The sequence below is a fragment of the Aedes albopictus genome, chromosome 2, assembly GCF_035046485.1.
Source record: "Aedes albopictus strain Foshan chromosome 2, AalbF5, whole genome shotgun sequence".
Lineage (NCBI taxonomy): Eukaryota > Metazoa > Arthropoda > Insecta > Diptera > Culicidae > Aedes > Aedes albopictus.
In genome coordinates this window covers 359,965,751-359,990,717 of record NC_085137.1, presented here as the reverse complement: position 1 = coordinate 359,990,717, position 24,967 = coordinate 359,965,751, and the positions used below count along the sequence as shown (strand labels likewise).

At 39.8% G+C, this 24,967-nt stretch overlaps 1 protein-coding gene across 1 annotated transcript; it reads right to left on the bottom strand.

Moving 5' to 3' along the window:
- Positions 1-12,007: 12,007 nt before the first annotated feature.
- LOC109403790 (uncharacterized) lies at positions 12,008-24,232 on the bottom strand. Its single transcript, XM_062852849.1, has 2 exons — positions 17,969-24,232; positions 12,008-17,129 (listed from the first exon to the last, which is right to left on the bottom strand). Exons 1-2 carry the CDS (start codon positions 18,005-18,007, stop codon positions 16,191-16,193), a joined length of 978 nt encoding a protein of 325 aa, XP_062708833.1. The 5' UTR covers positions 18,008-24,232; the 3' UTR covers positions 12,008-16,190.
- Positions 24,233-24,967: the final 735 nt, after the last annotated feature.

Here is a 24,967-nt window from a genome sequence, read left to right as displayed (position 1 = left end):
TGGAGCTGGCTCACCACAAGACAGAGGTGACGGTTGTTAACAACATGCAGTCGGCGCAGCAGACGGAGATCAGTGTAGGAGAATGCACTATCCTGTCGAAGCGCTCTGTCAAGCACTTGGGCGTGATGATCGACGATAAGCTTACCTTCGGTAGCCACGTTGATTATGCCTGTAAAAGAGCCTCCACAGCTATTGCGGCACTGTCCCGGATGATGTCCAATAGCTCAGCGGTGTACGCCAGTAAGCGCAAGCTTCTGGCTAGTGTTGCTACGTCCATACTTAGGTATGGCGGCCCGGCGTGGGGTACCGCGCTAAGTACTGAATGCTACCGACGGAAGCTGGAAAGTACTTACAGGCTTATGTGTCTGAGGGTTGCAAGCGCGTACCGTACCGTGTCACATGACGCTCTCTGTGTCATTACTGGTATGGTGCCTATCAGCATTCTTATCAGTGAGGACATGGAGTGCTTCGAAATGCGCGGCACAAGAGGCATACGCAAGACTGTCAGGATGGCCTCTATGGTCAAATGGCAGCGCGCGTGGGACAGTTCCACCAAAGGAAGGTGGACCCATAGGTTGATACCGAGGGTAGATAGTTGGATTAATAGGCGCCATGGGGAAGTTTCATTCCACCTGACACAGGTCCTTACAGGTCATGGTTGCTTCCGACAGTATCTACACCGTTTCGGGCATGCGGATTCTCCCGAATGCCCAGTGTGCAATGGTTTAGAGGAAACGGCGGAACACGTTTTGTTCGTGTGCCCGCGTTTTCGCACAATGCGTGACCGCATGCTTGCCACATGCGGGGAGGACACAACTCCGGACAACTTGGTCCAGAGAATGTGTAGGGATGAGATTAGCTGGAATGCCGTTTCAACGGCTATCACCCATATCGTCTGGGAGCTACAAAGGAGGTGGCGCGTGGACTCGGAGAATGGCTGCTTTCGATGATAATTGTGGAGAAAAAACACTACTTCAAACACAAAACGTACTTTTTGGTTTGGTTTTCCTCGTCACTTAGGGGGTTCTTGTCGTAGTTGTTTCTTCAAAAATAAGGAGCTGCAATAGTCTAAATTAACTAAAAATGTTTATGTCTTAGGTACCATAAAGGTGCACAAATTGAACAAATACCGGCATGTGATAATTCTATCCGAGCCACGGCATTCAAGGATATAAAACAGACCTTCACGTTGATAAAATCGGTGTGGAGTTCTAGATCGTTTTATTCATGCTTTTGAACGATTCAAATTGCATCATCAAAAAACTTTCAGTTTTCCGAAATGGATTACCTTTCAAATGTTGTTCCCCCTTATCCGAGCTATTTTGATGTATGTTCTATTTTTGTTGACATTACTCGGCCTACTTCAATCGTAAATCTGTTAAATCATGAGACACTGTCAATAAAAAAATAAGAAAATTGCAGCCGCAATAACTGCTTCCACATGTATAAAAGGCGAAGTTTATTTGTACATATGCCCAAATACTGCTGAAATTCTATTTCAACTGTCTTATTTTTTTTTATTGCACTTTATGTCAAAGCAATATTTTGTAAGAGAAATTTTTAATTTTTGATTTGACTCGTTTACTCTTTTAAAAGGACACGTTATTAATGGGCGACCTCATACAAGCCTATTTGGCTACACTCAAGGTTGAAAAGAGAAAAAAACACACAAATATTTGAAAAAAAAAAATGTTCTAGACCCGCCGATAGAACTTTCTTCTTTTAGTCTCAAATGAAAGAGGGGACCTTCAGCTTTCGTTTGGTGGGTGTTTTAGCGATACCGATTTTTTTAAATTAATTTTGTTCTACCAGACACACCGTGAGAAAGAGAATAGGTTAGGGGTTGGTGATCAGTAAGAATTTTGACTTTTGAGCCGTATAAATAATTCCTAAATGTTTGCAAGGCCCAATAAATAGCTAACATTTCTTTCTCTGGTACAGAGAACCCTTCTTCTGACCTCGAAAGAGTTCTTGAAGCAAAATGAATGGGTTTATCTTTACCCGTTTCGCCTTGCGACAAGACAGCTCCGATGGCGTAGTCGGATGCGTCTGTAGTGAGTATGAATACTATAATCGGGGTAGATCAAAATATCTGATGATGATAAGATACTTCTCATCTGCTGAAAGCAAGATTTTTCTGACTCGTTTAATTTCACCTTTTTGTTCGATGTGCATCCCTCCCCTCTCAGAAGGTTTGTAAGGGGTTTTGCAAGTTTGGCAAAGTCCTTTACGAACCGTCTGTAATAGCCCATCATTCCCAGAAATGATCTAAGCTCTTTGATAGTTGAAGGTTCTGGGTAATTTTCAATCGCCTCGATTTTTTTAATGTTCGGTTGAATACCGCTGGAAGTGATTATGTAGCCAAGAAATTCGATTTCTTTATGAAGGAATTCTGACTTATCCAACTGTATTTTTAAGTTGGCATCGTTTAACGCCTTTAAAATTATTTCGAGGTTTTTAAGTACCTCTTCGAGTGTCTTTCCGAAAATAATTACGTCGTCAATATAGACGTAACATATTTTGCCAATATGTTCCCTCAATAGGTACATCATCGATTGCTCGTTTGAAAATTGCGGGAGCATTTTTAAGGCCAAACGGCATGCGAGTGAACTCGTTTTTGCCGTTGTTGATTGAGAATGTAGTTTTCTCGATGTCACTCTCTTTCATTTTTATCTGGTGAAAACCAGAGGCTAAATCGAGGGTGATAAAATACTGTTGATCTTTTAATTGGTCAATGACATAATTTATTTCAGGCATTGGATACCTGTCCGAAGTAGTTTTTTCGTTCAATTTACGGTAGTCCACTACCATTCGAAATTAATCACCTCGACGATGCCCAGGTGATCCCGGTACAAAAATACCGGATGATCCCAACCTAGGGCATTATAGACTTGCACCTCCTCGGTGTCCGTCTGCGCGCCGAGCGAGCGGGCCAGTCGCCAACGGCCACACACCCAATCCTTAAGCTCTGGAAAAATCCTGGACGCGGGTAGTTCCCCAATAGAGATGAGGAAGAATATCCGGAGTATGTATCCAAATCCTGCCAGCCGAGCACTCGGTAGCCGAGTGCTCGACGGAAACCAAGGACCAGGAAAAACCCGAATCGTCGTATTTGTTGATCCATTGGACCAACCCATTCCCCGAACTGGGGACCGTAGGAGAACGTCTCACCAATGTATGCCATTTTTCTTTCCGTTTCAGCTGAAAGAGAAAAATAGAAAAAAGGGGGGAAAGTAATTGTTAAAAAAAAAATGAAAAATCCCTAATCCCTAATCTAGAACCCGATACTCACCAAGTATCAATCCTGTGATTATCCAGAGTGCAATGATCAAGGCAATGCACGGGGCCGTTTTATAACGACAATAACAACAACCTCAGCAAAATTTCGCATGTGGACTTTCGAACGATACCCAGACCCCCAAAAACAACGGGGCGCTTCATATTATTCGGCAATACGTTGGAGTGTCTTTTTATTTTTCAAATAGATTTAACGTGTCTTCCACGTCCTCAAGCCATGGTTGGGTTTCTTTTTTGTTGCCCATGTATGCCCATTTACATAAAATACAATTTATTGGATCAGGCGTTTGGTAGGCCGAAAATGGATCCTCTGCTTTAGTTTGCAATCTAGCTATGGTGTCAAATAGCGATGACTGATTTTCTGTAATCCTTTGAAGGTGAGCAATAACCTTTTATTTCGTAATTGGTTCGTAATTGGTTGGCATATGGGCAAGTCTGTTCCTAACGGCTCTTCTTGTCTTCAGCGTCATTCACTCATGTGTTAAGAATTCCGTTCGACGTTACCGCGTCCCTTGTATTTGTCCGCCCGTCGTAGGAGTTTCTTTTGAGTAACCCGCTATGACTTCTGTTCTGTGGGATGAGCGATTCGGTAGCCCAGACTGCAAGGATAATTATTAAGAATATTGTGACTGGCGATAATCTACCGAAAGATAGCCATTCGAAAAGATGTGTGTTCCAATAATGGAAGCTCTTGGTTGTCTAGTTGTGATGCTCAATGTGTTTGCGTTGTTCTAACTGGAGTTCCTGTAAGTATTGCACGAAATGCGGTTTATGATGAGAAATACTTGTTGCATATTATGTAGCCACTGACTTTGTCTAAAACGTGTCTATACCATTTGCCGGCAAGCAGTTGCTGAATACTTTCTAAATCTTGGAGGCTGATATGCATCGGTATGAGTTTAAACTGTCTATTTGGAGTTGCATGTATTGTCTGAATTTAGGAATTTTATGAGGAGAACTACGTCTAAGTTATTATGACTTGGCAGGACTTGGACCATAGCTGTTAATCCCTTGTGATATACGTATTGAAGACTTGGTTGCTGGTTTCAGACTCTCTTAATTAATTTCTTGATTCTTAACTCTGGGTGACTGGGTGACGATCGTTTTTCTTTGGAAAGTTGGAAATCATTTCTGGCTGCTTGTTGGCTGATCCCTAGATAGCTGTTCAGCATGATCGTCCGTATATATTTATATATACTAGCGGGGATTTTCGGCTTCCAGTCTCTATGTAATCATAAACGGATATTGGTTCAACACCTGACGTTTCGGTCACATTTATTGTGCCTTTTTCAAAGGATCTGCAAATTGGACAGGTTTTAACATAGGTTTTAAGCATAATTCTACATAATCTTACAGATACAATCCCTCCGTTTACTCGTGAGGTTATGTATGTTTTAAACATAGTCGCACGTCTTCGCTTCACTATAACGAGAAAACAGAATTATTCGGGTACCAGTTTCCGAAAGAGGTATCTAAACACCCACGTGGTTGAGTTCGTTGGTTGGCGCACTTTTTCAAATCTATCAGTATCGATCTGTTTTACCTCCTACGATCTACCTCTTACCGGCGGCGTCACTTTCGCGCCAGATTTCGATTCTGTCTGTTTCTCGTTATAGTGATGATCGCTATTGTGTGCCTATTCCTCTGTTCTTCTATGTGTTGTGTGCTGTGTCGTTTTGACTGTGTGTAATACCCCTGCGTACGTGCCGCTCAGTTCGTTTGTTAACAGTGTTTGGTGTGTTCAAGATGTGGCATGACTCTAATATGGCTAGATTCTGTTTTTTGTTGCTTGAGTCTAATACTTCTACCTTATCTAATAGAAAATTGTGGTTGTTGGTGATACAGTGATCTAGTAGCGCTGTTTTCTCTCTCAGTCTTGTCATCTCACGATCCGTCTCGTCTTTCCCCGCTGCTCGTAGTTCCTCCAGTTTGTTGATCGTCGATCGGTGACCAGACACACGATCTTTCAGTCGGCACGATGTCATACCTACATAGCTTGCTATACAGTCTGCACACGGGATTTTGTATAATCACGTTGGATCGTTGGTTTTCCTCTAACTTGTCCTTCACTCCTGGTATTATGGATTTTACAGTCTTGCGTTGTTGTGGACAAATCACCACTTCCGGATAATCCACACGGAGGGTCCGTTGAATCTTGCGGGTGAGAGTGCCAATGTTGACGATCGACCGAAATTGCTTCGAGTTTTCAGCATCCGTGGGCGGCGCTGTAGTGGGCGGATTTTTTCGATGTCGGTTGATGAGGCGATTGATGAGCGGTTTCGGGTAGTCGTTCTGTCGCAGTTGTTTGTGGACAATATTCTTCGCTGCGGCTTCATCGACGTTGGTGGAGAAGGTGGTTACTCGTTTTATGAGGTTTTTGGCGACGTTCATCTTGAGTGTCATGCTGTGGGCCGACAGGTAGTTCAAGAATCTACCTGAGGCGATGGGTTTGGCGTAACATTCTGTTTTTATTGATTGGTCTGGTTTTCTGACCAACAACAAGTCCAGATATGGCACGCATACCAGGAACCTAAATATTATCGAACTTGCATGAACCTAAAATCTTTTTCCATAGGGTTTCAGCTTATGGTCTTACCTTTCAGAAAAGCCTTTGTTCAAAATATTCTATCGGTAAAAAATTAAATAAATCAAGTTGTTCAAGATTTTCTATCAAAAGAGGTATATTCAGAGCATAACTTTGTATATCATCCCAAACTGCAAACAACAAGGCATCGTGCGTGACCTGTCACATACCCGATGGTCTCTTATTAGTTTTATAAACATTATATTCACTTGTCATTTCTCCGGCATATGTGTTATATGATCAGCCCAAGGGGGTCTGCCGAGGTTAATTAGCTCATTTTTTTATTTTGTGGGCTTTTGGTCATGCGGTTAGTGGAGTTAAACGTTTAGGTGTATATGTAGTAAATCATGGAGTAAGACTCTGAAGAAACTTTTCGTGAAGCGAAACAATTCCTAACTAGCTTCTGTGTGTTGTCTGTTATATGGTGGTTATATGGTGGTATTCAGTCTGTTCAGCGTCTGGCAGAAGACGGTGTGAAATGCAAAAAAAAAAGAATTTAGGTTCATGCAAGTTTGATAATATTTAGGTTCCTGGTATGCGTTTCTTTACGTTTCAGCAATGTTTCTTGTCATCTTCAAAGGAAAAATCTTTGTTTGTTCTGTGTCTGTTGAACTAACCAAATGATTCGTTGAAAGAGTTTGTTGACTGCTTAGCCGAAAAATTCAACATTCAGTGCATCCAAAGAGTCGAACACTCGAACTGCCAGTTATACGATACGTTTATCAAAGCCTCCTCCAGAATCCCAATGTTAAGTACTTGGCGATTTACAATTTCGGATTTCGGCTTAGGCAGTCTTTGGTTTTAGCGCTGATTGTTTCTTATCTTCGCCGACGTTTTGGTCCTCGGATCGGACCTTCTTCAGGGCTCAATTAATGAAAGCTTTTTAATAAAAATGGCCACAGCATATTGAAACCCCATATTGGGAATTCATATTGTGTGTGACACCTTGATTCTATTTAGCACCATGATCATATATTACACCACCATTGTAGTGACCTACCCCCCCCCACCACCTCGGCAAGATCCCTGCACACGCTACTGCAAGGACTACCACCGCCAAAAATGTGTAGATGAAACACTTTCGCTCGGCGTCCTTCACTAGTACGAGTACGTCTGATGCAGCCCGCGCCAGCTCTCAGATACATGAGCTCAGCATATCGCCTGCAAGATCTCCAAGTACTCAGTAGCAAAAAAAAAACCGAGCCGAATTTTCCTCCCAAAATCCGTCAAGTTCAATCATTTGTAACTTTGGCAATTATCAATATTTTTGGCTGAAAATTGCACCACTTCATCATCAGTTTATATTGAAAATCTATGGTCAAAATTTCAAATTAATAGAAATTTCATATTTTGAATTGTGATAAGTTATGTGAAAAAAATACTATTGCAGAAATCCGTATTTTAGTGAAAAATTGAAGTAGCTTTATGAAAATTTCACTGCAGCGTCAGAAAATATAGGATCCAATTTTCATCCAGTGTACCTTATTGTAAGCAAGTCGGTGGGCATCACTTGGTAACGCATTGTTATTGTAATATATAGTAACGCGTGTAACATCACTTGTTTGCTTACACTTACAGTAAAGTTTTTACAGTGGCCAACATTTGAAAATCATACAGAAAACTTAAGTTGACAATTATAGATAATTGTCTATTCATTGACATATGTTTGTAACGGATTACGCGTAACACACTATGTGTTACGAGTGGGATGTCATATCATAAATAACTAATATACGGAAATTTAAGTAAACGCGTCATACAATATTAATTGTTTATTAAAAACTTAGAACTAAACATGGAATGGAACGTATTGACGTCGGCTTTTCTGCTGTACTGGTGCTTCATTATGGTCAATACGGAGTGAAAACTGTGGGCATCCAAATAAGTACTTCAAATTTGACGATGGTTGTGGCCCAAATCACTGGATTACAATTATTAAAATTTCGACCACATCATTTCCTATATTTTCTGACGTTGCAGTGGAATTTTGATAAAGCAACTTCCACTAAAATACGGGCACAGAGAAACAGACGTCACATTGGTTCCCATCGATCACCTTTTTAACGATTGATTCAAATATTCAGTAGTAGGTCGATCTACCACTCGTGGCGCTGGTATCGTTTTTGCTCCTGTTTGACGTTTGCTCACTACCGCCATCTAGTGGTGGCCCGGCCAAACACAGTACGTTTAGCATTGGGCGATTACGTTTTTGTGACGGCGATGTTTTGAAATGAAATTTGTTCTAAATGTTACGTCTGTTTCTCTGTGATACGGGTTTTCAAAAATAAAATGTTCAAAAATGACTTTTTGAACGATCGATTGCTCCTCATCTATTTCATCCAAATAAAAGGGCGATAAGGGTGACGTCACAAGTTGACGTCCAAAATTGAAGTTTACATTGTTAAATAGCGTGCCTCGTCTTCTGGTATACTGTGTGCCTCATCACACACACATTGCTGCCCTCGTTAATGCTTCTTAGTTGTTTTCCACCCAATTGTTAGCAGGACGATCGCATAACTTAAGCTAACCACGTAAATAAAGTCTGATGGAAACAGCTGCGATATTGCGGTAAGGGTAAAAAGATGGCTGGTGTAGACATCGCACCGGCGAATGTTCATGTCACTTAAAATATTAAACAAATATGGCAATTTACACCGTTTTCAGCCAGACGCTGAACAGACTGAATATTACTATCATCATATAACCGACAACACACAGAAGCTAGTTAGGAACTAGGATGTTAGGAATTTTTCGTTTCACGAAAAGTTTTTTTCCGAGTCTCACTCCATGGCTTACTACATATACACCTAAACGTTTATCACCACTAACCGCATGACCAAAAGCCCACAAAATAGAAAAAAAATGAACTAATTAATCACCCCCTTAGGCTGATCATATAAGACAGATGCCGGAGAAATGACAAGTGAATATAATGTTTATAAAACTAAGAAGAGAAGAGACCATCGGGTATGTGGCAGGTCACGCACGATGCCTTGTTGCTTGCAGTTTGGGATGATATACAAAATTATGCTCTGAATATACCTCATTTGATAGAAAATCTTCAAACTAGATTTATTTCAATTTTTACCGACAGAATATTTTGAACAAAGGCTTTTCTGAAAGGTAAGACCATAAGCTGAAACCCTATGGAAAAAGATTTTAGGTTCATGCAAGTTCGATAATATGTAGGTTCCTGGTATGCGTGTATGGTAGTTTGCCATCCTGTTCCACCTCCACGGTGAACTGTATTTTCTCGTGATATTGGTTGAATACATTTCTCACGGTTTCGATTTCTCCTTTCGGTATCGCCAGCATCAGATCGTCCACATACTTCTTGATCACCGGGATCGGAAACTTGATCTTCTTGGTGACCGAATCTAGCAAGGTTTCCATCACTAGATCCGCTATTATGGGCGACAGTGGGTTTCCCTTCGCTGTTCCAAACACCTGCTGATAGGATTGTCCTTTGAATTGAAAGTAACTGCAATTTATGTAGATCTCCGTCATCTCTAGGAACAAATCCAGGTTGATGTTCGTGTTTTCATTTATTTCGTCCCAGCGCATAATGACGTTTTGCACCACCAGCTCCCTCGGAACGCACGTGAACAACGAAACCACATCCAGGGATACCAGATCATAATCTGGTGGGAGTTGTACATTGTTGATATGTACTCACAGAAAGAGAACGAGTCCAGAACGTTGTAATTGCTTTTTATCGAACTTTGGATGATCGAGCTCACATATTTCGATAGTTCGTACGTTGGTGACGTCATGCAAGCTACGACTGGTCTCAATGGTAGACCTTCCTTGTGAGCCTTCGGTGCACCGTATATGCGGGGTGCCGTAGCTGTGTACTGTGTAGGTTTTTATCCTCATCTCTGTCTTACGATCAATCAGCTTCAAATCCGCAAGACGTTTCGCGAACTGGTTGTTTTTGCGTTGGTAGCTGGCTGTGGGGTCACTGTTTAGCTTAATGTATGTGACGTCATCATCGATCATAGCTTGTAATTTCCGGTCGTACTCGTCTCTCTTCATCACCACCGTTTTGTTGCCCTTGTCCGCCTCGATGACCACGATGTCAGGATGTTCGGAGAGGAATTTCTTGGTGGATGCTGTTGCCGAACGAAAGAAATTGTCGCGTTGCGAAATTCAATGAGTCAGAAGTAGGATTCCAAGCGATTCACAATGTCTTGATGATGTCCTGATTTCCGATTGTTATTGTTGCTGCCATGTCATCTCGTAATTCTCAAGAGGTATTTTTGAATGGTTTTGAATTGCCACCGTTGCCTTTTCATATAAACTTGAAAATTTACCAAAATTCCTTTCTTCGGGGATTGTAAAATCTCCGTCCTTCGAAGTTATTTAAGTCAAATATTGAAATTCTTGTTCCGTTGTGTTAATCCTCAAGTCATTGAGGAATTTTTGTTTAAATTTAAATTCTTTTCTTCCGACTTTCAAGGTGGTTTTTTTTAATATTCAGTTGGGCCTTTATGTCTCTCAGGGATTCATATCCAATCAGACCATGAAAAATTAATGGAATTTAAAAACGTAAAACTTCAGTTTCTTTATCATCTGGAACGAATAAAATGAAACCGAATGTGTAATTTCGTGGGCCCCTTTATGTTTGCGACCTTTACGCCTTTCACAACGTCGCAGTACTCTTGATTTACACGGTCAGCAGAAATATAATTCTTATTCACGCAAGTGTCGACTAGTAATTTCAATTCGCCTTTAGTGGTGACGGCAGGGTATACGGCAGAGAGTTGTTCTTATCTATTTGTTTGGACCGTCGCTTAGACCCGGGGTAAAATTTAGCTCCTCTCCAATGAAGTAATCGTCCTCATAGGATTCCAAAGAAGCGTCGGCGACCGGTGGGGTAGCAAATTCTGGTTCGTCTGACTCCGGTTTACTATCGTCCGTCACTTTTGCCGTTTGCATGTGCGTTAATTTGCATTTCTGACCGGGAGGTTCTCATTGAAACGTCGATGTCGATCAACTGTTTGGATGCATGATTTTTAAATTGTCCAGGATGTTTGGAAGCTTGATTGATGTTGTTTGAACTGTAAATGGTGGTTTATGAAATTGATTTGGATTGCCTGAAGGGCGTTTGGAAAATGTTGTTGTGGGTAAATACTGGGTTTTTGTTTCAATTTCTATCTGTAAGCTGCGTTCTACTGTTTCGGGACGATAACTTCGGACGTGCATTGATAACTTTTCCCCTAGATCGTCAATGAATCTCGTGAGAGTCATTAGGCCAATCAATTTATCGATCGTTTTCGTACTGGATTTGTAGTTTTCAAATTGCTGAAGCGATTGACTTAATTGCTGTATCTATGCATTTCATTGTGATATAGTATTCTGTTATCGCGTTTTGTTCCCCTGGCTAATGTAAGACAATGATTGAAAATGTGAGGCCAGATCTCTTCTGTCCCCGTAGGCATTTAGCAATTCAGTAATATATTTTATGTCTTCCCATATGTTTGGAATGACCGCTGCTATTAGATTTTTTTTCATTGCTGATAATTTTGGATTCGTTCAGAAAGATTAAACAATTTGAAGTACTTGAGATGATTCAATTTTTAGCTTTGAGAAATCAAATAAGGCTAAGCCTTTATAACTCAGATTCCGAGCGGACTGAAATACATAATGACGATATCGAAACAATTCTTCGAGAATTTCATGATGCTCCCTTAGGCCCTTCAAAGTAAATGGAGAGGCCCCTACGCAGTAGTTGACTTATCCAGCGAACAAACTACAATTATTAAAAATGGGAATAAATTGGAAAAAGTCCATAATAATAGGTTAAAAAAGTATAATGATTGATTCGCTATACAAATTAGTAAATATAAAAAAAATGATGTGAGGAATAGATTACCAACTGTTCCCTAGTTATTTTTGAAAATATAACTTAATATATTTCAATGATAAATAAGTACAATCGGTGGACAAGCAATACATCAACATATAAAAATCAACAACAATGGGTGAATAACATATGGGGAACCATAACTTGGTAAAGATTGACCAATTCAAAGGATGTGAATTATACATGAATATTAAAAAGAACTCAAAATTTCTCGATTTGATTTTTATTTATTGTCCTAAATATCGAATAATTTTACAATATTTTTAGGGCTTACGCCTTCCACATCAATGAGGTCAGACCTCCACCGGTTACCACGGTATATAAAACGTCTGATCACCTAGACGATGCCCAGGTGATCCCGGTACAAAAGTACCGGATGATCCCAACCTAGGGCATTATAGACTTGCACCTCCTCGGTGTCCGTCTGCGCGCCGAGCGAGCGGGCCAGTCGCCAACGGCCACACACCCAATCTTTAAGCTCTGGAAAAATCCTGGACGCGGGTAGTTCCCCAATAGAGATGAGGAAGAATATCCGGAGTATGTATCCAAATCCTGCCAGCCGAGCACTCGGTAGCCGAGTGCTCGACGGGAACCAATGGCCAGGAAAAACCCGCCCGAATTGTCGTATTTGTTGATCCATTGGACCAACCCATTCCCCGAACTGGGGACCGCAGGAGAAAGTCTCACCAATGTATGCCATTTTTCTTTCCGTTTCAGCTGATAGATAAAAATAGAAAAAAGGGGGAAAGTAATAGTAAAAAAATGAAAAATCCCTACTTAATAATCTAGAACCCGATACTCACCAAGTATCAATCCTGTGATTATCCAGAGTGCAATGATCAAGGCAATGCACGGGGGCCGTTTTATAACGACAATAACAACAACCTCAGCAAAATTTCGCATGTGCACTTTCGAACGATACCCAGACCCCCAAAAACAAAGGGGCGCTTCATATTATTCGGCAATACGTTGGAGTGTCTTTATATTTTTCAAATAGATTTAACGTGTCTTCCACGTCCTCAAGTCATGGTTGGGTTTCTTTTTTGTTGCCCATGTATGCCCATTTACATAAAATACAATTTATTGGATCAGGCGTTTGGTAGGCCGAAAATGGATCCTCTGCTTTAGTTTGCAATCTAGCAGCTATGGTGTCAAATAGCGATTAATGATTTTCTGTAAGCCTTTGAACGTGAGCAATAAACTTTTATTTCGTAATTGGTTCGTAATTGGTTGGCATATGGGCAAGTCTGTTCCTAACGTATATGAACAGCACAGGCATGATACCTCCATAGAAAGAAAGTCGATCCGCTTGGCGTGAATCCCTTCAATGACATAAAATTGCTTACACAGCAGTCCTGCCCGGCAGCATGGCGTAATACCAGCAGTGATTCCTAACGGCTCTTCTTGAAGAAAAGCTGTCTTCAGCGTCATTCACTCATGTGTTAAGAATAGTATGTTGAGAATTCCGTTTGACGTTACCGCGTCCCTTGTATTTGTCCGCCCGTCGTAGGAGTTTCTTTTGAGTAACCCGCTATGACTTCTGTTCTGTGGGATGAGCGATTCGGTAGCCCAGACTGCAAGGATAATTATTGAGAACATTGTGACTGGCGATATTCTACCGAAAGATAGCCATTCGAAAAGATGTGTGTTCCAATAATGGATGCTCTTGGTTGTCTAGTTGTGATACTCAATGTGTTTGCGTTGTTCTAACTGGAGTTCCTGTAAGTATTGCACGAAATGCGGTTTATGATGAGGAATACTTGTTGCATATTATGTAGCCACTGACTTTGTCTAAAACGTGTGTATACCATTTGTCGGCAAGCAGTTGCTGAATACTTTCTAAATCTTGGAGGCTGATATGCATCGGTATGAGTTTAAACTGTCTATTTGGAGTTGCATGTATTGTCTGAATTTAGGAATTTTATGAGGAGAATTACGTCTAAGTTATTATGACTTGGCAGGACCTGTACCATAGTTGTTAATCCCTTGTGATATACGTATTGAAGACTTGGTTGCTGGTTTCAGACTCTCTTTATTAATTTCTTGATTCTTAACTCTGGGTGACTGGGTGACGATCGTTTTTCTTTGGAAAGTTGGAAATCATTTCTGGCTGCTTGTTGGCTGATCCCTAGATAGCTGTTCAGCATGCTCGTCCGTATATATTTGTATATTTTCAATGCTTGTGTTAGATACAACATGGTGACTTCTGTATTAAAGTAGTAAATTGGTACGTGTTTAGTTGAAATTTTCATATTTGGTTCGATATGAATTTTGCCCGTTCCTAATATTTCTACTGTCATTGAACTTCGCCCATGGCTTTCGTCTCACAATTTGACGTCGAATTTCTGTATAATAATTCTGTTAGACAAAAATCACTTTCTCTAAGATTTTCTTGGACGTTTCTGATATCGCATATTCCCCAGGAGTTTGCAGTTCAAAAACTCGTTTGAGCTTATCAGGTATCCTGCTTCAATCTCATGTTCTCTGTTTATCAATAGTATATTTTGTTCTGTATTTATAAGGGTTATTATATGGGCATTTCCATTTATCCATGGTGAAATAGTGCCTGTAAAGGTCTCGTATTAAATTTTCTCTACTAAGGGAATTAATAGGTTTATTATTACTCCCGTCCTTTTCGTAATCGCCACAAATGAGCAACGTTTAATACGGTGACACAGCTAAAACTTGTGATATTGTGGTAATGATTTATTGTTACTACCCGAAACCAACATAGTTGCGCGGGTTATAAGGGAACAAAATTCAGTATAAAGCTCCGTCAGCTCATTTTTTTTGTCTTCCTTAAACCCGAATCATTTCTTTGTTATTCGACAAATTATAGAGTAGAACGAAATTTCATGGCACCATACCACCAAAACAGCCATACCAACGGTGCTTTCTACGCATTGCGAATCCAGCCACGGAGGTCAAAAAAGCGAAATAGGCATGGTAAAGATCACCTTAACCAGAATGTATACGCGAAGTGGTCACGGCACTGCACTGGCTTTCTTTCGTTTCACTTAATGTAACTCTAGGTACACTGAAACAAACTACAAACACTTTATTAACTAAAGATAGATTGTATGTAATAATAAAATCGATGCACCACACCCGCGAACCGAAACTCCAACCAAACTCACGCCCCCTTAAGTATTTGTATAATAATATTTTGATAATATTTTAAATTTTCTATTAATATTTGAATCCGAAATCCTATCTCAAGGAGTTCAGATTCCAGATAAACTATTTGTTTAATTGAATTTGTGAAGTTTAAATTTTCTTGTACTATGAGCTCCAATGTATTGAAGTTCGCTGAAACTTGTTTGATTCTATTGTCAATTTGCAGCATTGAACTGTCAATAAATTTATACATTGCATCTACTGTGTTGGTTTGATGATTTATTGAATCTTTTAAATTTTCTTCATTTTTTCTTAATATATCTACATTTTTATCAACCCGTGTTCTATCATCTGAATCCATGGCTCCAATCCAAGTTAAGAAACCCCTTGTTTTCCTATTTGGAAAGAAACCTCGTATGAATTGTTCTATTCCCTTTCCCCTTTTTACCGTATATTTGAGATCCTGTATCGTAATGTTACACTGTGTTTCTGGGATCCTTTTTGTAAGCATTTGACATGTTTCGTCATAGTTTTTTACTGTTGATTCCAATACTTCGCTACTTTTTAGAAGTTCTGATAAGGATAATTTTACCTCTAATGTGTATGAACCCTTCCAGATTAGTGGGTCATCTAATTTTTCCAGTAACAGGCTGCTTTTCGTCTCTGCTATCAATTGGCAGAGAATAGCCAGTATCCTGAAACAAACCATAAAAACTTGTATTATTATCCCCAAATTAATTCTTGATAAGTAAACTGTTTGGTTTTATTTAAAAAAAATAAGATTAAATTTTCCCCATGGTTCCCAATCAAAGGAGGGTTTTTTAATATATGTTACAATCCCTGTCTCTGTAAAAAAAAAAAAAAAAACATAAGGCTCCTATAATTTATTTAATTTTGAAATAAGAGTTGAAATTTACCTTTTTTTTCTCCATGACAGGTGTTGTTTTGCACCTCCACAGTGATTCCTTAACAGCACTCTAGTTAGTGCAATTGCCATCCCAAACACAATATTTCACATCTTCAAAATATATATATAAGAAAAAAAAAAAACCAAGCAACAAAACAACAAACTAAATCCAATAGGATTTAGTACAAGGTGGACAATACGAAAGTTGGAAGAATGGAGTTCTTTCTAGCAAATTAAATAAGAAATTTCATACAATTTTTCATAAAATCATTTATTTTCTTATCATCTAATTTTAACTAATTCATAACCAGCACAGAAAATTTCAACCAGCATTTTCCTATAAACGCGGTTGAAATCCGCGTTACTTAGGTTGTACCGAGTTCTATGTGGACAGCAGCATTCCTAAAAAAAAAAAAAATTTAAATACAGCTGCTAAGAAGCTCAATAGCTTCTTTACAGCTTCCATATGTCATTTCCTTTATATCGAAAATCCATTGATTTTCGAAATACAGGAAACGACAGACGGAGGAAAAAAATGAAACATTGCTCCATTTTAGGACGGGATTCTCCCATCCTAAAGTGTTGCATAAAATTCGTTCCGCCTCAGCAGTCTGAGGACCGGAACTATTAGACAACCGCCAACGACGGTGTACAAGATCATAGACCTCAGACAAGAAGTATCTTGCGGTCAATTTTTTTCGCAGAAGGCAATAAAATAGGAATACAAAAAGATCCCATGATGCCAAACCAATAGATGGTAGCACATGTGATCTTGGTTTTGAACACAACAGTAAATATTTTAATGGTCCACTAATGGCTAAATAAAGCCAAATACTTACGTTGGATTGGGCCCACGCACCAGCATTGGGCCCAACGAAATCAGGCATTCCACTATAACAATAGTGGAACGCCTCTACACTGCCACAAGGACATACCGGCAATAGGGCTGCAGGAGAATCCGAATCCACGTCAAAGTTGTCATCTGTCGGATTGGCCATGTCCACAGCCGGAGGGTCCATGGGAAAGCTATCATCCGTCAGGGTGATAGGGTAGTCCATATCCAAATGTTGAGAGCCGAAATTGTCATCTTTCAGGGTCGCCTCCCGCGCCTCCCGCACCTGGGAACGCGTAAATGGTCGACGCGAAAACACCATATTTTTCGTGACATTCTTCCTCGTCTTTCGGTTGACTCTAACCTTCGGAATGAAGGGAGATCCTCGGACTCGGTTGACTCCCACCTTCGGTCTGAAGGGAGTTGATGAAGATTCCTCCACTTTGGGCTGTTGGCGTACAAGTAGGAGAGATCCTTCGCCGTCTCCAACCCTCGGGCTGAGGGGAGAACCTTGGTTGACTCCAACCTTCGGAACGAAGGGAGTTGTTGAAAATCGCTTCATGATGAGATGATTGACGTACAAGTAACTCGATTACTGATACCATTTCATCGAAATCGAGCGATATATATACTAGAACAAATCGTTGTAATAACATTAAGGTTTGCACTTTTTCGAATCGACAAACAAACCAACCGTTCGAACTTTGGGCCACGCGCGACTCACGCGAAGCGCGCCAATGCCCAATGCAAACGAATGCATCAGCAATTTCAAATGACACACATTTCAAGCAAAATGCCAATAATTGACAATGATAATGATATATGATTTCTAATTTCAGGTTCAATGTAATGAAATATTTGGAAAATGGGATTTCTTTTTCAGACATATAATGACAAGATTTTTTTTTCCCACCTCACCCACGAGAGAGCTGCAAAAGAAAGGGGAGAATCTAACCAGATAAGCCATCCAATGTAAGGCACCATCCTACGTAAGTATAGTTCCAATAGGAAACCGACATTCCCATTTCGGTTTCAGTTGAATGCAAGATTCGAATGGGAATTTCATTTCGGTTTCAGTTGAATGCAAGATTCGAATGGGAATTTCATGTTTTTGAAATTCTGGGATTTTTTTTTGTTGGGAATTTCAATCAACTCTCACTTAGTCATATTTTACATAAGCACAATAATGGTCAATATCCAGAATAATTTTAAAACAGAAAAATCGTTTTTATAGTTATACCAAAATAACTTTCAAATAATTATATTTTACTAGAATAATTTTGAACATCATCTTATTATGAAGCAATATAATCTTTAGCAGCCTAGTTACATAACAAAGAAATAAGTAATCATCTTAATACAAACACAATAATAAATATATCTATATCTTGAGAGCATCGACATCTGGGATTTAAGAGAGCAGATTTCATCAACAGCTGAAAGTAAATTGTGGGCTCAAATTATTCAACATTTTGAGTCAAGATTACTCCTGAGAGCAGAGGACGGAAGGTAGAAGGTATTGGGCATCTTTGGAGAAAAGGAATTCATCACATAACAAATGGATAGATCATCAATTATGAAGGATCATATACCACAGCAAACTAATCAACAAATTTATCAACTAACGTACAATGCACAAAATACAAAATCAGCAGCAACATATGACACATTCTCGAGCATACCTCTTTTACGCATCAATGGCAATGCAACTTAAGAATAATTGCTTAAATTGCTAATGAGGTACCGTAACACGCAGTCAATTATATTACCACTTGAGAGTGACGTCATTACCATATTCGTAAATTCATGACATGATCGAGGAGAAGGTTGTTCCTCCTGAGGCGTAGAGTGACCCACCGCTGTCACCACATGTACACTTAAACACTACTGGTTTGTCATCAGATAAAAAACCATTTGAACGATCAGATACAAAACCAACTGAACAACTTTATTCAAATTTCTTCTTATATATATACTTAAATTTTAACCTACATTCCCCCCCTCTAGACTAACTTAAATTCTACTACCTTACATGGAGTTTCTCTTGTGGCACTCACTCTCTTAATTTTTAGTACAACATAATGGTACAACTTAGGTGAGAGAAAACCCAACTCTCTCACCTGACGTCCGGTTGGATACGTCTAATAGGATTTGTATGCCAGTTTGTGTGTACTCTCACATGCTTTATTCGTTACCCCGGTAGTTATACTTCCGCATGCCATAATTAAACTAGACCAAGAACAGACAGAATTTGTGGGTCAAGTTTAGTATCGCAGGCGTAAGCGAGTATTAGACTACCGGGGTTTACAGTATTGTTATGCTTGCAACGCTTTAGCTTAAGATTTGGCCTGAATGCTTTTGGCCTTTATTTAACTACCGGGGTTTACAGTATTATTGTTCTGAGCCTATGGTTGGTTCAACTGGTTGTATGAATCCCAGGGGATCAAACAGTCTTAGAATTTTAGACGCTTGTTCTCTTTTAGTTACTCGTTGGGCATCTTCCTCTGTTTTGATCGTTGCGATATTGAATGAGTCAACAGTAGGATTCCAAGCGATTCCTGATGTCTTGATGATGTCCTGATTGAAAATGTGAGGCCAGATCTCTTCTGTCCCCGTAGGCATTTAGTAATTCAGTAATATATTTTATGTCTTTTCATGTGTTTGGAATAACCGCTGCTATTAGATTTTCTTTTTCATTGCTGATAATTTTGGATTCGTTCAGAAAGATTAAACAATTTGAAGTACTTGAGATGATTCAATTTTTAGCTTTGAGAAATCAAATAATGCTAAGCCTTTATAACTCAGATTCCGAGCGCACTGAAATACATAATGACGATATCGAAACAATTCTTCGAAAATTAGTCGGACATGGCAAGGCTAGTGCGGTATGAATATTAAAAAGAACTCAAAATTTCTCGATTTGATTTTTATTCATTGTCCTAAATATCGAATAACTTTACAATATTTTTAGGGCTTACGCCTTCTACATCAATGACTCGGTAGCCGAGTGCTCGACGGGAACCAATGGCCAGGAAAAACTCGCCCGAATCGTCGTATTTGTTGATCCATTGGACCAACCCATTCTCCGAACTGGGGACCGCAGGAGAAAGTCTCACCAATGTATGCCAGTAATTGTTAAAAAAAAAATGAAAAATCCCTAATTAATAATCTAGAACCCGATACTCACCAAGTATCAATCCTGTGATTATCCAGAGTGCAATGATCAAGGCAATGCACGGGGGCCGTTTTATAACGACAATAGCAACAACCTCAGCAAAATTTCGCATGTGGACTTTCGAACGATACCCAGACCCCCAAAAACAACGGGGCGCTTCATATTATTCGGCAATACGTTGGAGTGTCTTTATATTTTTCAAATAGATTTAACGTGTCTTCCACGTAATAAAGTCATGGTTGGGTTTCTTTTTTGTTCCCCTAAATGGGCTTAAAATACAATTTAATGGATCAGGCGTTTGATATGCCAAAAATGGGTCCTCTGCTTTAGTTTGCAATCTAGCTATGGTGTCAAATAGCGATTACTGATTTTCTGTAAGCCTTTGAACGTGAGCAATAAACTTTTATTTCGTAATTGGTTCGTAATTCTGTTCTGTGGGATGAGCGATTCGGTAGCCCAGACTGCAAGGATAATTATTGAGAACATTGTGACTGGCGATATTCTACCGAAAGATAGCCATTCGAAAAGATGTGTGTTCCAATAATGGAAGCTCTTGGTTGTCTAGTTGTGATGCTCAATGTGTTTGCGTTGTTCTAACTAGAGTTCCTGTAAGTATTGCACGAAATGCGGTTTATGATGAGGAATACTTGTTGCATATTATGTAGCCACTGACTTTGTCTAAAACGTGTCTATACCATTTGCCGGCAAGCAGTTGCTGAATACTTTCTAAATCTTGGAGGCTGATACGCATCGGTATAAGTTTAAACTGTCTATTTGGAGTTGCATGTATAGTCTGAATTTAGGAATTTTATGAGGAGAATTACGTCTAAGTTATTATGACTTGGCAGGACTTGCACCAAAGCTGTTAATCCCTTGTGATATACCTTGGTTGCTGGTTTCAGTCTCCTTTATTAATGTCTTGATTCTTAACTCTGGGTGACTGGATAACGATCGTTTTTCTTTGGAAAGTTGGAAATCATTTCTGGCTGCTTGTTGGCTGATCCCTAGATAGCTGTTCAGCATGATCGTCCGTATATATCTGTATATTTTCAATGCTTGGGTTAGATACAACATGGTGACTTCTGTATTAAAGTAGTAAATTGCTCCGTGTTTAGTTGAAATTTTCATATTTAGTTCGATATGAATTTTGCCCGTTCCTAATATTTCTACTGTCATTGAACTTCGCCCATGTCAGTTGGGGCTTTCGTCTCACAGTTTGACGTCGAATTTCTGTATAATAATTCTGTTAGACAAAAATCACTTTCTCTAAGATTTTCTTGGACGTTTCTGATATCGCATATTCCCCAGGAGTTTGCAGTTCAAAAACACGTTTTAGCTTAGCAGGTATCCTGCTTCAATCTCATGTTCTCTGTTTATCAATAGTATATTTTGTTCTATATTTATAAGGGTTATTATATGGGTATTTTCATTTATCCATGGTGAAATAGTGCCTGTAAAGATCTCGTATTAAATTTTCTTTACTAAGGAAATTAATAGGTTTATTATTACTCCCGTCTTGTTCGTAATCGCCACAAATGAGCAACGTTTAATACGGTGACACAGCTAAAACTTGCGACATTGTGGTAATGATTTATTGTTACTACCCGAAACCAACCGAGTTGCTTGGGTTATAAGGGAACAAAATTCAGTATAAAGCTCCGTTAGCTCATTTTTTTTTTTTGTGAGATTGAAATGTTACACCTATGAGGTCAGACCTCCACCGGTTATCACGGTATATAAAACGTCTGATCACCTCGACGATGCCCAGGCTATCCCGGTACAAAAGTACCGGATGATCCCAACCTAGGGCATTATAGACTTGCACCTCCTCGGTGTCCGTCTGCGCGCCGAGCGAGCGGGCCAGTCGCCAACGGCCACACACCCAATCCTTAAGCTCTGGAAAAATCCTGGACGCGGATAGTTCCCCAATAGAGATGAGGAAGAATATCCGGAGTATGTATCCAAATCCTGCCAGCCGAGCACTCGGTAGCCGAGTGCTCGACGGGAACCAATGGCCAGGAAAAACCCGCCCGAATAGTCGTATTTGTTGATCCATTGGACCAACCCATTCCCCGAACTGGGGACCGCAGGATAGAGTCTCACCAATGTATGCCATTTTTCTTTCCGTTTCAGCTGAAAGAGAAAAATAGAAAAAAAAAATAAGGGATGAAAGTAATAGTAAAAAAAAATGAAAAATCCCTAATTAATAATCTAGAACCCGATACTCACCAAGTATCAATCCTGTGATTATCCAGAGTGCAATGATCAAGGCAATGCACGGGGGCCGTTTTATAACGACAATAACAACAACCTCAGCAAAATTTCGCATGTGGACTTTCGAACGATACCACGTCCTCAAGCCATGGTTGGGTTTCTTTTTTGTTGCCCATGTATGCCCATTTACATAAAATACAATTGATTGGATCAGGCGTTTGGTATGCCAAAAATGGATCCTCTGCTTTAGTTTACAATCTAGCTATGGTGTCAAATGGCGATTACTGATTTTCTGTAAGCCTTTGAACGTGAGCAATAAACTTTTATTTCGTAATTGGTTCGTAATTGGTTGGCATATGGGCAAGTCTGTTCCTAACGTATATGAACAGCACAGGCATGATACCTCCATAGAAAGAAAGCCGATCCGCTTGGCGTGAGTCACATAAAATTGCTTACACAGCAGTCCTGCCCGGCAGCATGGCGTAATACCAGCAGTGATTCCTAACGGCTCTTCTTGAAGAAAAGCTGTCTTCAGCGTCATTCACTCATGTGTTAAGAATAGTATGTTGAGAATTCCGTTTGACGTTACCGCGTCCCTTGTATTTGTCCGCCCGTCGTAGGAGTTTCTTTTGAGTAACCCGCTATGACTTCTGTTCTGTGGGATGAGCGATTCGGTAGCCCAGACTGCAAGGATAATTATTAAGAATATTGTGACTGGCGATATTCTACCGAAAGATAGCCATTCGAAAAGATCTGTGTTCCAATCATGAAAGCTCTTGGTTGTCTAGTTGTGATGCTCAATGTGTTTGCGTTGTTCTAACTGGAGTTCCTGTATGTATTGCACGAAATGCAGTTTATGATGAGGAAAACTTGTTGCATATTATGTAGCCACTGACTTTGTCTAAAACGTGTCTATACCATTTGCCGGCAAGCAGTTGCTGAATACTTTCTAAATCTTGGAGGCTGATACGCATCGGTATGAGTTTGAACTGTCTATTTGTAGTTGCATGTATTGTCTGAATTTAGGAATTTTATGAGGAGAATTACGTCCAAGTTGTTATGACTTGGCAGGACTTGTACCATAGCTGTTAATCCCTTGTGATATACGAATTGATTGGTTGCTGGTTTCAGACTCTCTTTATTAATTTCTTGATTCTTAGCTCTGGGTGACTGGGTGACGATCGTTTTTCTTTGGAAAGTTGGAAATCATTTCTGGCTGCTTGTTGGCTGATCCCTAGATAGCTGTTTGTCTTCCTTCAACCAGAATCATGTCTTTGTTATTCGACAAAAAATAGAGTAGAACGAAATTCCATGGCACCATACCACCAAAACAGCCATACCAACGGTGCTTTCTACGCATTGCGATGGAGGTCAAGGCGAGATAGGCATGGCAAAGATCCATATTCGAATTCAGTTTTAGGGCACCTGAAATATGTATAACTTGTGGGTCTTGTCACCCTGTCCAAGTTTTAAAAAAAAGCTAACTACTCGTTGCAAAGTCCGAAAAGGTAATGATTCTTAATTGATATTCAAGTAATACGAAACCTACCAAAAATATGCTTATTATTAAAAATAGATGAAATGCTAGCCGTGTTGCTGTTGCTTGGCATAAACCTGCTGAGATGTTAGGTCCGTCGGTGGGTCCGTCCACTTGGTGACATCGGTGGCTGCCGGGCTTGCTGACCTGGCTAGGTGCATACGTTCTACTTCTTGTAGCTTAGGGCAGAACTCCCGATGCCTGAGGCTTGCGGATTCTGGGTTGAACCGACTGTCTGTCGGCTGGTAACAGTTACCAGAATTTCCACTTCTGATATTTTGTGTTTTATAATGTTCCGGGTTCTGTCTATTCTCCATTTTCTGTATGAAAGATGCTTTTGAGTATTCTATCGTAATCTCGTGGGCCTCTTCCAAGGTTTTTGGTCTATAACGTCGGTCGTACATGGCTAATGTGTCGCCATTTAATCCGTCAATATAACGAGTAAGAGTCATAAAACTGATAAGCTAATAAGCTTATAAACAACATCAGTTGAGTCTCTGTAATCGTCCATTTGTGCCACCGTTGATTTTATTGCGGTGTCAATTGCTTTTACTCTGTTTCCCTTGCCTGGCGTAGAAAAGCGACTGAATATACGATGTTATATCGCGTTCGTCGTTAAGGAGAATTTCGTTAATTTCGCACCATTCTGAGGGGTTTCATGCAGCAATCAAAAGCTCTCTTGCTTCTCCTACTATTTTAGATTTGATTATTTGCTTAAAACAAGTTTCCAACTCGAACTCTTCAAATAATTCTAGCGCGTCCTCAGTATCGCTGATCCACGCTAGAGTCTCTCTCTTATTTCCGGAATGATCTAAATCTGGTCCGGAGTTCTAAAATTCAGAAATGAATTTCTTGCCTTCTTTTGCAACGAATTTTCCCTTTTTTTTAAATATTATCTTTACTTTTGTTATGTATAGGGTCTTGTACCATTTGGGCAGGTGTACCTAATTTGGGCACTTGGCGCTATAACTAAGCCAATTTCAAAACGATTGATTTGAATTTTTGTATAGAGTTAGGGACGTACAGTATCTAACTCTGTACAAAAATTCAAATCAATCGTTTTGAAATTGACTTAGTTATAGCGGCAAGTGCCCAAAATAGGTACACCTGCCCAAATAATACAAGACCCTACTTTAATTTATGATTTACTTGTCTGTGTGTAGATAACACTAGCAATATCCTGGCATATCATTTGTACTTCGTTGATACCATGGGGGGACTAATTAAGTTACGAAGAATCTTGAGTAATACACGCAAAAAGGATAAAATAAAAAAATCATGAGATTGAAATGTAACACCTGTGGTGGAGTTATACAAATGTCAGTATGACCAAAGTTTGGGTATTGTGAGGGAGTTTATATAATTGGCACATTCAGGACCACTGCTTATTGGATGTTGAGGTTACTTTGCAGTTCGCGCGTCAACTCTAACTCAGAGG

What these genes read in the sequence shown, in the direction of transcription:
- LOC109403790 (XM_062852849.1), bottom strand. Translation starts at nt 18,007, where the DNA reads ATGTCGATGCTCTCAAGATATAGATATATTTATTATTGT. An exon ending in ATAGATATATTTATTATTGT is followed by an intron (nt 17,130 to 17,968) that starts GTTTGTATTAAG and finishes TTCGTTCCGAAG; the next exon opens with GTTGGAGTCAACCAAGGTTC.